This window comes from Muntiacus reevesi, chromosome 2 (assembly GCF_963930625.1).
Source record: "Muntiacus reevesi chromosome 2, mMunRee1.1, whole genome shotgun sequence".
Taxonomy (NCBI): domain Eukaryota; kingdom Metazoa; phylum Chordata; class Mammalia; order Artiodactyla; family Cervidae; genus Muntiacus; species Muntiacus reevesi.
Window position 1 is genome coordinate 171,955,477 of NC_089250.1, and position 14,979 is coordinate 171,970,455.

A 14,979-nucleotide genomic window follows, 5' to 3' on the forward strand; every position below is an offset into this window, starting at 1 on the left:
TTAGATCTTTAACTTTCATGAATGTCTTGGGGCTTTAAGTGTATAAATATTGTAACTATTTCGTCTGATTCCTAAGTTTTCTGTCTGGTAGTTGCAACAGCGGCACATCTCTGAATCTAGCTCTGATTGCTATGTTTGCCAACAATGGGTTGTTTTCCTCGCTTTTTTCTGATCTCATAATTTCTTGTTGAACGTCGGGCGTTGTCTGTGGAAGAACAGTGGAGCCTGAGGGAACATGCATGCCAGAAATGGGCACCTGTCTCCGTGGGTTGGAGTGTGGGTTTGAGGGACCCCAGCAGCAGGGAGGTGGGTCAGGGGTGCTACCCTCCAGCCGTGAGGCCTCGCGGGGCAGCGTGGGGCCCGGGGCCGGGAGGGGCATGGCTGTGTGTTCCTGCTCTGCCCTCGCTGTCTGGTACTGCGCCCACTGGCATCTTGGAAGGGTCCCGCCCTGAAGCGGGGCTCCTGGCCCAGCCCTGGGCTGCTGCTGCTTGTACCCGTGCAGGCTTGTCTGGGGGACGGGGTCTCGTTCTTCTGGTCCAGCCTGAGGAGCCGAGGCCTGTGTGCCTGGACTCGACGGGGCTCTTCTCAGCCTTCCCGCCCCTTCCCCAGCCCCCAGCTCTGCTTCGCGTCCCTGCAGGATCCTGACCCCCAGGGCCTCCGTCTCCCTCCCCAGGGCAGGGGGGAGCCCTGTCCCCGTGGCCCTGAGGACGGGAGGGTTTGCTGGTCTTCCCCCAGTGGCCGAGGCGTTCGCTGCGCCTGTGAGAAGGGGCTGGGGGTGGGGCGGCCTCTCCAGCCTCCGTCCTCCCTCCGCCTGCCTCGCATCTGGGTCCAGCGACCCCAGGCTGGTGTGCTGGCCTGTCCAGCCCGCAGAGACGCGCTGCGGTTAGAGCTGAGTTCTTCCCCTGAGCCAGCTCAGGCGCCCGGGTCCCCTGGGACCGGCTTGTCGCCCTTTGCTTCTCTCGGGACCTGACTCTTCCTGGGCCCAAAGAAACACATGATTTGGCAGATTATGTGGCTCTTTGTCATTTTTCAGGACAGAAGGGACATTTTCTCATGACTTTCCACATCCTAAGCAGAGGCAATTTTCTCCTATGTTTTAAAAATCACTTTTCTTTCCTTTTTTGCAAATTACGTCTTTTGATAGTTACCTATTTATCTGGTGAGATGTTGGTGTTACTGTTGAGTTTCACAGTCTCCTAATATAGTAAAGACACTAGCTTTGTTGTATTTACTGTGAATGATGTTTCCACTTGTTTTTAGCTTATGGTGGAATCTATTGATCTTGCCTCCTGTGGGTTCTTTTTATCCTCTTTAAGCCTAAAAAAATCCTCTCTCCAGAGACTTCAGAAATGCTCCTTTCTGCATCTCCCCAATAGTTTTTGTGATTTGATTTTTTGCCCTTAATTCTCTTAATCCACTTAGAATTTCATGTCAGAAAGGCATGTTATTTTTCATTCACGACTGGCCGGCTGATCACCCCAGTGCTCGTGAATGGTCCTCTCCCCTTGCTGGTGAACATGATGTATTCTATCCTTAGACGTAACATGGGGCCTCTTTCTGAGCTGTGTGATCTTTTTCACTCGTCTGGCCATTCATAAGGCTGGGTGTTTCCTGCTTAGTAAAACTGCGTGATTTAGACTAAAGAGACGGTTTTCCCTAGAAGCATTTGCCTCGTCTCTCCCAGGCCCATTTCAAGCTGGTCCAGGGCAGATCAGTCAGAACCGTCAGCGCGTGGTGGTGGGATCCGTCCCTCGCTCCGGGATCCGTGCAGCCTCTGCGGGGCCTCGGTGGAGGCCGGTGCGGAACATGGCCAGCCCGCTGCCCTGGGGCCTGAGCCGGGTGTCTTCCAGCAGGTCCTCCCAGAACCTCCTCCTCTTCCTTGCAGCCCCTGCTCCCCTCCAGGGCCCGGGCCCTCCCCTCCTGGGCAACCTGTCCTGGGCTTCCGGAAACTCTGGGCACCCTCCCCGGGACCGTCCAGGCTCAGCGCCCAGAGCGGGGTCAGGACAGAGGCCCCCGGCAGGCCTGGGCGCCGTGATGCCTGCAGGCCCGCTGGTTTGACTGTGCAGCGGCGGGTTCGGTGGTCTTCGAGCAGTGACCCCTGCACCAGCTGTGCACACTTAGAAGGCTTTCCGGGGTGTGGGCTGCTCACAGCCCCCACCTCACCTCCCAGCCCCCTGCAAAGCAAGGCAGACCCCACAGACCCAGGGAGGAGAGGAAGATTTAACTAAAGCACTCAGACCGCCAGCCCCCTTCGGCTTATTCAGAGATGCATTTCTCATTCAATTTTACTTCTTAATAATTTATCAGAATCTGTAATATATTTGTACTATTTGAACTAGTTATAGAGCAATGATAATTGCAATGATAACTCAACCTGGAAGACATTTTTATAACCTCAGCACTGAAAGTCACAGTAAAAACTGTAAATTTCCATTTACATACATTTTCTTGTCCTGTAGAGATGTGATAGGGTGATCAATGGAAGGTCTTCAATCAAAACCAAAGCATCCTATTGGGGGTAATATATAACCTTATTCTGTGTGGTTGGTAGAATTTCAAAGGGAAGAGGAATAATGTCAAGATTTTACGAAAGAAGAGGCTGTTGAGATATTTTTGAAAAAAATGACAGTGGGTTTCAAATCATTGTTCTTCTCTGGATAACTTTTGCTGCTATGTTTGAAGTTTATGAACATTTCCTTTGGGATGGGTAATTCTGTTGTTAATACCACACACTGTATTTTCTTGTCTCAGACATGGTATTTTAATCTCTATATTATTGATGTGGGTATTTGGAATTTATTCTATGTCTCTTCTTGACAGGCTGCTGTTTCCCCTATGTTGCGGAAATTGTGGTTTTTTGAGTTCTGGCGGCTCCGACGTCCACTAATCCTCACGTGTGCCTCGCGCCTTCATTTCTCTCTGTCGAGGTTCTTCTCCTCTCATTAGGAATCCCACTTCCCTACTTCTTTGCGGGTCTGGAAATGTTTGATTGAATGCCAGACATTGTGACTTTATATTGTTGGGCTGAATTCTTTGTATTCCTTTAAATGTATTTGAGCATCGTTCTGGGCATGGTTGAGTCACTCTGGAAGAGTTTGTTGCTTTTGAGGCATCCCTTGGAGCTTCCCGAGTCAGAAACACGGAGTGACTTTCAGGCTTGGCCAGTTTGGCTCAGTACGGAAGTCACCTTTCTGGGGTTTCTCCTGCTGCCTCCGGTCACAAGCCCCCAAAGGAGCCCCCCAGGCACGTGGTGCTGCCTGCCACGGGTGGGGGGCAGGCCTGGAGCCAGCTCTCCTCGGGGGACGCGCCCCCTCCAGGCCCGGTTTCCTCATCTGAACAAGCGGGGCTTTGGCTGGTGATCTCGAGAGTCTTTCTTGGAAACCTGGTTGTTGGATGTCTCCATTCTTAAATGCTGACTGGCTGGGTGACAGGTTTGGCAGAAGCAGAGCTGTGCATAAAGCCAGTCTGTTCTTTTCGAAACTCTCGCACTGACCCCCGAGGAGGCTCAGTGGTTCACTTTGCAAAGGCGTAGCTGCTGCAGCCCCCGTGTCTCGGGGGGGCATCCCCCCAGGACTGAGTCAGCGTGACCCACACAGCACGCGTCTCCCAGAGCCGCTCACTCAAGGGCGGTGCTGGGGACCCTTTGCTCAGACAGGTGCGTGGTGTCTGCCATCATTTATTTATTCCTTTAAATTTGGCCACTCGGTACACGGTTTGCAGGATCTTAGTCCTCCAACCAGGGATTGAACCTGGGCCCTTGGCAGTGAAACCATGGAGTCCTAACCCCTGGACCTGCAGGGGATTCCCTACCATCGTTTAGTATAGTGTCTGTCTTTGATCCTGAGACTCGAGCTAGCGAATTTTAAATCATGCTTATGATTTAAATTCTAACTGAAATAGTAGTAAATACAAGTCTAAGATTTTTTTTCTGTGATCAAAAAGTTGTGGCCTTCTGCCTCCAGAAGACAGAGCAGACATACTTATCCCTGTTCCTCCCATTAGTACAATAAAATCTCTGGACTCTGGTCTAAAACAAACAGAAAGAGACTGAAAGGTGGGGTGAAGAATGCAGGGCAACTAGGGACCTTAAGACCCAGGAAGACACAGCGGTGAGCTCCCTGGGTTTTCTCCCAGGGTTGGAGTTGAAGAGGCCAGCAAGTCAGATGGACGCACAGGCACAGACAGAAGCGGCCCCAAGCAAAGCCCGCCCTCTCTGGCCGGAGGGCCAGCAGCAGACAGCTCGCTGGGGACACACAGATGGCAGACGAGCGAGTGACAATGGTTACCAGTAGTGATGAGGGAAATGCAGATTAAAGCCACAGCGAGACATAAATCGTACCAAAGTTTTCCTAGGTCAATCTCCCAAGGCAGTGGAAATAAAAACAAAAATAAACTAGTGCGAACTAATCAAACTTACAAGCTTTTGCACAGCAAAAAAAATAAAACATAAACAGAGGAAATATTTGCAAACAACACAACCAACAAGAGCTTAATTTCCAAAATATCAAACAGCACATACAACTCTTCAAAACAGCAAAAAATAAACAACCCAACCAAACTATAGGCAGAAGACTTAAATGGACATTTCTCCTAAGACATACAGATGGCCAATAGGCACATGAAAAGATGCTCAATATCACTAATTATTAGAGAAAAGCAAATCAAAACTGCAAGAGGTATCACCTCACACTGATGAGAATGGCCCTCATCAAAGTCTACAAACAATAAATGCTAAAGAGAGTGCGGAAAAAAGGCAACCCTCCTACACTGTCGGGGGGGTGTAAATTAGCGCAGTCACAATGGAAAACAGTGTGGAGATTCATCAGAAAGCTAAAAATAGAATTACCATATGATCCAACAATCCCACTCCTGGACGTACATCTGGACAAAACTATAATCCAAAAGACGCATGCACCCCAGTGTTCATATCAGGACTATTCACAATAGTCAACACGTGGGATCTACCTAAGTGCCCCTCAGCAGATGAACAGATAAAGAAGATGTGGTGCATACATACAATGGAATATTACTCAACCATAAAACAGAAGGAAATCATGCCATTTGCAGCAAACAGATGGACTGAGAGATTATCATAGTAAATGAAGTAAGTTAGAAAAAGACAAAAAGCAATGTGATATCTCTATCTCAATATAAAATATGGAGTAAATGAACTTATCTAAGAAACAGAAACAGACTCTCAAACAGCGAGAAAAAGCTGGTCGTTACCAAGCGGGCAGAGAGGAGGGACGGGCTGGGAGTCTGGGATTAGCAAATGCAAACTATTCCATGTAGAATGGATAAATAATGAGGCCCAGGGCACAGTGAACTACATTCAATATCCTCTGATAAACCATAATGGAAAAGAAGATGAAAAAGAATGTATATATATATTTTAAAATATATATATATAAAACTGAGTCACTTTGCTTACAGCATAAATTAGCACAACATTGTAAATCAACTATACTTCAGTTTAAAAAGTAGGTTAAAAGAAATAAAACCACAATAAGATACCATTTATCAGAAAGGCTAAAATAAAAAAAAGCAGCAACTCTAAATGCTGGCGAGGATTCTGGGAAACTGGATCCCTCACGCGCTGGTGGTGGGCGGGTCACAGGGCTCAGCCTCTCTGAAAGCGGTTTGCCATTTCTTAAATAACTACATGTTCAATTGGGTCTGACCGGAATTGCACTTCTAGGCATTTGTGCCAGAGAAACGAAGACTTTGGTTCACACAACAACCTGGACATGAACATTTATAGCAGCACGATCTGTAATAACCAGCCAGCTGTCCTTCAGTGGGTGAGGGGATAATGTCTCCACACTGTGAGTATTACACCCACAGCAGTTAACACGAATGAATGTGAACTCTGCGCACACAACTTGGATGGAGCTCCAGAATTACGTTGAGTGAAGAACGCTGATTCCAAAAGGTCCTGTGCTATATGACTTCATTTCTGTAACATTCTTGAAATGACAAGGTTGTAGAAATGGACGGCAGATTTGTGGTTGCCGGGGGCTGAGGCAGGGATAAAGGTGGAGACACGATGGTCTCTTTGCTGACGTGCCGGAAGCCAGCGCCTTGGTCAACGATTCCTAGTGTCTCAGGATGCTTCCCCTGTGGGAACCGCACAGGAGTGCGCGGGCCCTCCCTGTATCGGCTCACACGGCTGCATCCGAATCGACACTCGTCTGGATGTTTATCAGGAATAAGTCACAGCGCCTCTCGGAAAGCCCAGCCTTTAACTCACTCACAGGCGAGTCAGAGCTGCAGCCTGAATCACACACGTCTCCTTTCAGCACGAAGGGACGGTGGGGTAGATTCAGTTCTGTAGACTAGGAGTGATGAGTCACGGCCAACTTGATGGATCAAAATACGAGTGTGTTGAAGTCAGGGCAGAGGTCTTGCGGATGAGAACCTCGGGCGTCGTGAGAAGGACGGTGTCTTCTCCATCAGAGGACCTTCGCTGTCCAGTGTGATGGTCACCGTGGGGGGATGTCCCACACTGGAGAAGCCCCGCTCTCGGGCTCAGGTGGGTTGACTGTCTCACTGGGCCGGTGGTCGCCCACCTGGAACCCCGTCTGGCTCTTCCTCTCCCGTGACCTCCGGCCCCACCAGGGACATTTGGGGTGATGGGGACTCCCTCCCCAGAGCTCCTCCCCCGGAGCTGGAGCCCCTCCCTGCTGATGACCAGGAGCAGTGTCTCCACCCGCTGGATGGACCCCTGGGCCTTCTTCCTCCTGGAGAGCCTGGACCTGCTTAATAGGCTTTCTTGGGTGAGGCTCATGCTCTGGGGACTTGAGAACAACCTTCTAGAAACCTCTGGGAGGTCATGTGCCTGGCAGGCGGACAGGGAAAGGGGACCACCCGGCTGTGTGCCGCCCTGCCCTCCCGGCCAGGCGGGCGGTGCCCAGCTCCTCCCGCTCTCCACGGCCGCTCTCGCCAGAACCCCGGGAGTGAACTGAAAGCTCCCTTCCTTCCTGTCAAAGGCCGCCACCCCATTTTCTTCAAACTCTGCTTCTGACGGGGTGTGCGCAGTATCAGCACGCATGTGACTTTGAGAACGCTATGGTTAGAAACAGAGGTCACCGCCCAAACCCTCAAGAATTCTGATCTCTCTCCAGGGACTCACTAAAACACTGCATGTTATTCTAAGGGTCGAGTCAGCGAGCGCAGTCAGACGAGCCCGTTCCGCACACCTTTCACTGGATTTGCAGCTAGAGTCTTGCCGCTACCAGTGAGGGCCTTGCCGCAGGAGTGCGCCAGCCTGACAGCTTCCGGGTCTTGTCCGGTAGGACAGATGCAGATGCTCCGTGCTGTGAGTTTGCTGAAAGATCGTGCTCCAGAACTAGCGTGTCTGAAGTCGGGGACGGGGGGGGAGGCGCCTTGGAACCACCGCCACCCAGGTCCGAGCTCCCCGCAGCCTACAGCCTGCATGACTGGCCACCTCTGTCACGGCTGGACCTTCCCCCTCCTCCGGGCGTTTGTCAGATGGCCTGCACTTAGGGGGTCCCTGTGAGATATGACCCCAGGGAGCATCCCCCCCGCCCCCGTCATGGCCTTGGGTTTGCACAGAACTGACCAGACCAGAAGCGTCAAACACAGCCTTTGCTGGCTGTGGGTCAGCCTCTTAACTCAGAGAGCATCCATGCCAAAGTGACCGGCTCTGCAAGGTCGAAGCCTCTTTGTGACCCTGGTCACTCACCCCTTGCTGGGGCATCACCTTGGTGACGCCTGTGTGTTGGCGGTTTCCTTCTACCTGCTCGCTGGGGGCGGCACACCAGCCCACGGTCTCCACGCGGAGAAAGCTGGACAGAGGCCCGCAGGATGGAGGTGGGGCGAGGTGTACAGACCGGCCTCCAAGGTGACCGAACCGCGGTGCCAACACACCCTGGGCCGTGAGCTGTGTCTCGTTTTAAACCCTCCGAACACAAAACAACTCACTCAGAGAGACCCAAGGGGTGCTCTTCTGCTTGATTTATTACCTCCTCGGAGACCCTGAGACTTCCCTGGCGGCTCAGATGGTAAAGCATCTGCCTACAATGCGGGAGACCCGGGTTCACTCCATGGGTCGGGAAGATCTCCTGGAGAAGGAAATGGCAACCCACTCCAGTATTCTTGCCTGGAAAATCCCAAGGATGGAAGAGCCTGGTAGGCTATAGTCCATGGGGATGCAAAGAGTCGGACACCACCCAGCGACTTCACTTTCACGGAGACCCTGAGATGGGGGTGGGCAGACTGCACTATCGATCTGATCATTTAAGGACTTCCAACCAAAGCGGGGTGCACATGGTTGGCCGGGGCCTCCTGTGGGTGCTGGTCTGGAGCGGGGAGAGTGAGAGGACCTGGCAAGATGCCTGCCCTCCTCCCGTACCCTGGGCTTCCTGGACACGCCAGCTGCGGAGGATCTGATCCAACGTCATGATCTAGGTGCCGGCACCACGAGGCAGGCTCTGACCACGCAGGAACCACGCACCGAGGTGCTCACTTGCGTCCTCAGCGCGGGGCTGCCTCCGGGTCGCGCCCCACGGCCCGGTCAGAGTCACCCCGCCCCCTCCCACCAGCACCTCCACCCCCTGGCCTCGAGCCTCATGAACAGGCACCCTGAGTCTTGACTCTGACTCTGGGTCTGTTCTGCATTGAGGTTCAGACGGTGTGGGCGGTGGCTCCACACGGAGGGACAGTTCCATGCACCTGGCAAGGCCCCCTCCAACCCAGCCCTGCTCCCAGGGGGCCGGGCCTTCCCCAGAGACTGAGGGTGTGCCCTGCACTGGGCCCTTAGTGAGGCCAGCCAGAGGGGGTCAAGCTAGGAAGGGGTGTGTGCTGGGAGAGCGGGTCCGAGGGCGGGCAAGCGGCAGGGAGGTGGGGAGGTGGGGGGGCGGGGCGCCCCTGAACCGCAGGTCTCAAGCTGCTGCTGCGCCCCTCCTCCACCCCGACCACTCACCACCGGGCTCTGTGCCCTGCCGTCCCTGCAGGATCCGTGAGGGGCCGTCCAGGGTGGGCAGCTTGGGCTTCAGAGGCTGGCCGGAGGGTCTCGACCACAGGAGACCCTCAGGGAGAGCGGAGGGGCCGACCCCGCTGGCTCCAGCCCCTGCACTGACTCGGGCCACCCAGGGAGCGGTCCGGAGGGCCCCGTCCAGCAGGCGCCCCGGGGTCCTGCTCAAACCTGCGTCCCACTGGCCAAGCTCGGGGCTCTGCAGAGGGTGCGCCACAGCCCCGGGCACCATCCACGTTGCCGCGTGGGGCCCAGAGCCCCTGGTATACCCGAGGGGGAGGCTCCGCGGTGCCCAGTGAGACCTCGCGCTCCCAAGGCCTCTGTCTGCCCTCCACCCGCCCCGTCCATCTCCCGGGTGACAGGAAGGACGTGGGAGGGTGACAGCGTCCGGGAGACGAGGCGACCGCGGCAGCTGGCACTTCACCGGGTGTGGGTGTGTGTGCGCCAGGCCAAGGGTGCAGAGGAGCACGTGACATGGGCCAGGGGCCCCGGGGCCCCGGGGCCCGGGGCACTCGCAGCCTCCGTTTCACTGGCGTGGGCTCCGTCTCCTTGGATGTGGGCGGAGCCGGGGAGCCGGGGGCGGTGCTCCAGCCAAAGGCTCAATGTGCATGCGCTCAATGCAAGTCGTGGGGAAGGGGAGACCCCCCAAGCTGCTCCCCGGGAATCCTCCCGTCAAGCGCCCCTGAGGGCACACCCCGGGGGCAGGCAGGGCCCTGGAGTCCCTGCCCCGGGTGTGGGCGGGTGGGACACCCCGCACGCTCCCAGCGGGCTCTGGGGAGAGTTGGTCTGTCCACACTCATTTCCATAAATAGTGACGTCAGCACACTTATTGTTTGTGCCCAAATGCATGCTGGAGAAAGGTAGGATCTCGCCTTTAGGGAGCTGCCCGGCAGGGGCTCGAGGCCTGTTACTGCATCGAACGAAAGCTCTTGGTGCCGGGACGCCAGGGCCTGGGTAGAGGCTGCTCAGCGCCCCGGGGTCCAGGCGGCAGGCAGGGGCCCCAGGCAGCCTGAACCATGCTGTCCGTGTGAGCCTGTGGGAGGAAATGCGGGCAGACTGTGTTTGGACGAGCCAGCGGCTGGGTGGGCCCGGCTGGCTGTGTGTGGGGGGACGGCTGCTGTCCAGTGTGGGCACCGCCTGGACCTCTCCCTCAGCTCACCCTGCCCTTCCTCTCCTCTCAGATGGCCGGTGAGGCTGCCTCTCTGTCCAGGAAAGGCCTGCGGAGTTTCATTTTAAAATAAGTAAAACATTACACTACAGTTTTCAGAAAACATTGAGGAAGTGCTCGCTGGGGTGGACGGCAGCCGGCGAGTGTCACAGGGGCTCGGAATTCCCTGTGATCTGAGGCGGACACATGGCTGCGGGGGTTTCTGGGGCCGGGGAGGTGGTCTGGTTGCTGTTGCTTGAAGGCTACTGCAGAGAACAGACCAGAGATGGTCACAGGGGTCCTAGGGATGGTGGCCAGGCAGCTGGGTCTTGGTCCAGGAGACGCTGGACCTGAGGACGCTGCAGGGCAAGCGTGCGGCCAGGTCCCTGCTCACAGAAGGCCAAGTCCCCCACCCGGAGCTCCAGGCCAGTAGGAACCCATGGTCCTGCAGGGCTCCCAGGCCTGGCCTGGAAGGGCCTCAGCAGTGCACCAGGCGGGTGTCTAAGCACAGCCTGGAGGCCCTGGGGACTCTTTGGTGTCTCTGTGCAGGCGAGGAGACTGGCACGGGGGGCCCAGGCAACAAGGGGGGCAGGACCTGGAACCCCTCCGCCTTTTAATCCAGGCAAAGCTAGTGAACGCTCCCAGTCTCACATTGGGTGCTGGGCGCTGGGACACGGGGGAGTGGGGGCGGCCCCAGGCCTGGGCCAGCGGGTTCAGGCATCCAGGCTGGGTGACGGGTGAACACGCCAGGGCGGGGCCTGGTGCTCGAGGGGTCCAGAGTGCCCGCGCGCCCGCCGAGTCGGCTGGGTCTCCTGGGCTGAGGCTGCGACCCCTTCCGAGCTGGTTCATGGGCCGCAGGTGTCCCGGCCGCCACTCCGTTAGTGTCAGAGAAGCTCGTGTTTCAAGCCCACTCCTGCCACCCGTCTGCCACACGCCTGTGAGAAGCTGGGCCCTAACTTTGGCCCCGGAGTCTTACTCCAAAGGGGCCAAGAATAAACATGTACTGATCGCCCGTTACCCGAGAGGCGGGGCAAATGTGCTTCCCTAGAGAGGAGGCCCATCGGGGTGCCAGCAGAGGGCAGGCGGCCCCTGCGATGGGCCATCGGGGGTCGAGCGGAGGGCAGGCGGCCCCCGCGGTCTGTGGCGCGCTGCACAGTCCGGCCGCAGGCTCGGGCCCGCAAGGTATCCCCGCCCACCCTGCTGCTGGGCCCCCCAGGCCCCGTGCAATCAGCTCACAGTGTGCTTTCCATCAGGTGAGTGAGAAGATGTAGACGGGCCGCAGGCAAGCGATCGGCCCAGACGCGCGGCTGCCCCTCGGGCCACCCTCACCATGTCCAAAAAGGGCGCAGGCGGCCGGAGCAAGGGGGACAGGGCGGAGGTCCTCGCCGCGCTGCAGGCCGCCAACGAGGACCTGCGGGCCAAGCTCACAGAGATCCAGATCGAGCTGCAGCAGGAGAAGAGCAAGGTGGGCGCCCCGCCCCGCCCCGCCCCGCCCCCACCCAGCTCCGCCCCGCTCCCGCCCCCACCCCGCCCCGCCTCCGCCCAGCTCCGCCCCGCTCCCGCCCCCGCCCCGCCCCCGCCCAGCTCCGCCCCGCCCCACCCAGCCCCCACCCCGCCTGCGTTGATTTCTTCTTTTGCTGAGAGTGTCCTAGAAGGTAATTGAGACTTCCGTCGTTTGGGCTGAAGCCGTCCGGAGGGCAGGAGCCCCCACCCCCTGCCCCCCACGGCCGTGCCCCCTCCTTGGCGGATTCGTTTGAGAGGTGCTGGTTTCAGCCTTTGAGCACGCAGGTTTCCGGACACCCGTGCGTCTGCCCTCTTGCTTCCAGGGTTGGCGCCTGCTGGGTGCCACCCACGAGGCTTGACTCTGTTTTCAACCCGTGTTTTAACGAGACTTTCCCTAATAGACGGTAGCTCCCCTCTCTGCAAGAACACGCAGCCTTTCCGAACGCCGCGCTCGAGTGTCCGCCGCCGCAGAGTGTGGCTGCGGGCCGACCGTGTCTCGCTGTGCCGCAGGTCGGCCGGGTGGAGAGGGAGAAGAACCAGGAACTCAGGCAGGCGCGGGAGCACGAGCAGCACAAGAGCGCCGTCCTGCTCACCGAGCTGAGGACCAAGCTCCACGAGGAGAAGATGAAGGAGCTCCAGGCGCTGCGGGAGGCGCTGCTGCGCCAGCACGAGGCCGAGCTGCTGCGCGTCATCCGGACCAAGGACAGCGAGAACCAGCGGCTGCAGGCGCTGCTGCACGCCGTGCGTGACGGCGGCCCGGACCGGGCGCGCACCGTGCTGCTGTCCGAGGCCAAGGAGGAGGCCAAGAAGGGTTTCGAGGTGGAGAAGGTGAAGATGCAGCAGGAGATCTCGGAACTGAAGGGCGCCAAGAGGCAGGTGGAGGAGGCGCTGACCCTGGTCATCCGCGCCGACAAGATCAAGGCCGCGGAGATTAGGAGCGTGTACCACCTGCACCAGGAGGAGATCTCCCGCATCAAGAAGGAGTGCGAGCGCGAGATCCGCCGGCTGGTACGTGCGCGCGGCGGGGGCGGGGGCGGGGGCGCGGGGAGGGGGCGGGGCGGGGCCGGGGCTGGAGAGGGGGAGGGGCCGGGGGAGGGCCACATGGAGCCGGGCGTGGCCGGGCAGCGCTTGGGCTTTGCTCTCGGGCGGGTCCCCCCGGGCCCCCGGGTCCCCCCCCCCGCTCCACGCCACGCAGCTTTCCTTCCTAGCTTGGTCAGAACGAGACGCCCACGAGGGGGCCTTCCCCGTCCCCCAAAAAGGGTTTATGAAAGGCCCCCCGTCTTGCAGCCCCAGGTTAAGCTCAAGGCATGCAGGGGCCGGTTGGATGACATGAGCTCCGCTCCATAACCAGGAGGGTCTGCAGCCTGTGAGCTCGCTGGACCCAGAGAGGGGAGACCAGAGGCCTGCAGGCAAGGGTCTCGGCCGGGCCACGCCAGCGTTCCCGAACTGTGCAGTCTGGGAAGGCGTGGCTCTCCGCAGGTCAGGACCTCTGCATCCCCTGGCTCGCCAGAGCAGCTGCCTGACGCTCCCGTGCCCCTGGGAGGAGAGGCTTCCAGAAGCTCAGAGGTTGTGGGGGGTTCCGCCCGATTCTCCTCATTCCTTGGAGCCTGGACCTCCTCGGTCACTGGGGGGAATGAGCCCGACACCCTTGCCAGCTGCTTCATCAGGACGCAGCTGGCTTTGCAGCTGGCCACGCTGGGGACCCCTGGATGCCCCTTGGGGGATGCAGCCAGCTTTCTTCCAGCACGGCCACGCACCCAGGCCACCCCTCCCAGCCTCCTGGGCTTCTGTGTTCCAAACACCACCATGTTGCAGTTGCTCTAGACACAGGGCCCAGATAGGAGCTGGGGGCTGTGAACAAGCACAGCTCTGTCACGCTGTGTGCGGGGCCCAGACACCCCCACCTTGGGTGGCCCCCTCCCCTTTTCCGGAATGTCCCCTGTTCCATGCTCCCCCTTTGAACTCAGCATCCATCCCTGGGCCGTGTGTTGGCACCAGGTCAGCACCCACTGCCCAAATCCACACCCTCTCCATCACCTCGATAGGCCGCTGTTCATCATGGAGGCTCATGGCCTGATTTCCTTAACCACAGGGCCACGACAGAACCGACCGAAGTCCTCAACCTTGACCTGGGCTTCCCAGAGGGACCCACTTGCAGTCTCCTAACTGATTCTTCTGAGTTTTCTTCCCAGTCCTCAGGAATGTGCCTGCACCTCTCCTTCTTGATTTCTCAGGTTTAGCTCTTCCTTTGCTTCCCCATTAGCCCCCTGCCCCCCAAGTCCCACTGGCCAGGTCTCAGCAGGACACGCAGCACGCCGCAGACAGGGCGGGCAGCCTTGCAGGGCCCCAGTGGCGCTGGTGGGGCCTGGCTGTGGCCCCAGGGAAGGGGTCAGGGCAGGCGCCGCCCCTGTGGGCGAGGGCCTCGGACGAGAGGGTGGCTCTGGGGGCACTCGGCCCAGTTGAGGAGCTGAGGGAGCAGATGCCCAGACGCCCAATCCCCGGGCCCTGCTCCTGCTCTGGTTCCCAGGGCCCGGAAGGTGGGGCAGCGGCCAGGGAGGAGGCTGTCGGGCCGCGCTTGCTGCCCTGCCTGGGCTGAAGTGAGCGTCTGCTATTCATGTCACAGGTGCTCTGTGAACGCTCACAGGAGGCCCACCGTGGCCACAGTGAATTCCCTCCCTCGTACACGCTTTTATTTTCCTTCAAATTCCTTTCTCATTTGCTTAATTTTGAAGCGAATGGGTGCTAAGTTGCTTCAGTCACTCTTTGCGACACCCCTGAATTTCCGGAGGAAGGAATCCGCTGTCAGTACAGTAGAAGCATTAAGCATTCTGCCCATTTCTGTGTTCTGAGACATCCTTCCTGGAGCACTTACTCTTCACGTCCACCCTGGACGGACTGCTTTCCTAAAGCCGCCCGAATCCCGAATTCCCTTTGTCACCATCCGGCAAACCCTCCTCTCCTGTGTTAGCCCCCTCCCTTACCTTCCTCCTTCTGGATGAATGTTTCTCATCTGGGGGAACGTACATTCTCTAATCGCTTCCTGGAGACAGAAGGAGGGAAGTGTGTTTGTGCGCGTGGAGTTTTTACTCTAACCTCACTCGCAGTGGATGTTGTAACTCAATGTGGTATTGGAGGTTGGAAAACCTTTATTAGAGTTTGAAGGGATTTCGGCCCCGTCTCCTGACTCTGCGTGTTGCTCTAAGAAACTATTCGATATTCTGATTCCTGGTCCTCCCGCATCCTTCCCCAGAAGTTACAGATACTGTCCCTGCGCCCGGAGCTTCACTGAAAGTTTAGGCGGATGTGCCTGCAGTGCAAGTACTGGTTCCCCAGC

The 14,979-nt window shown here is 57.7% G+C and overlaps 1 protein-coding gene across 14 annotated transcripts in view; it reads left to right on the top strand.

The window, feature by feature from the left end:
* Positions 1-14,979, top strand: part of JAKMIP3 (Janus kinase and microtubule interacting protein 3) — an 88,001-nt gene that overhangs the window by 26,394 nt on the left and 46,628 nt on the right. For all 14 annotated transcript variants that reach the window (XM_065923568.1, XM_065923572.1, XM_065923570.1 and 11 more), the window contains exons 2-3: positions 11,396-11,607; positions 12,156-12,653. In XM_065923568.1, coding sequence (XP_065779640.1) covers positions 11,473-11,607; positions 12,156-12,653 — 633 coding nt within the window. In that variant the 5' untranslated portion in view covers positions 11,396-11,472. The remainder of the gene's footprint in view (positions 1-11,395; positions 11,608-12,155; positions 12,654-14,979) is intronic.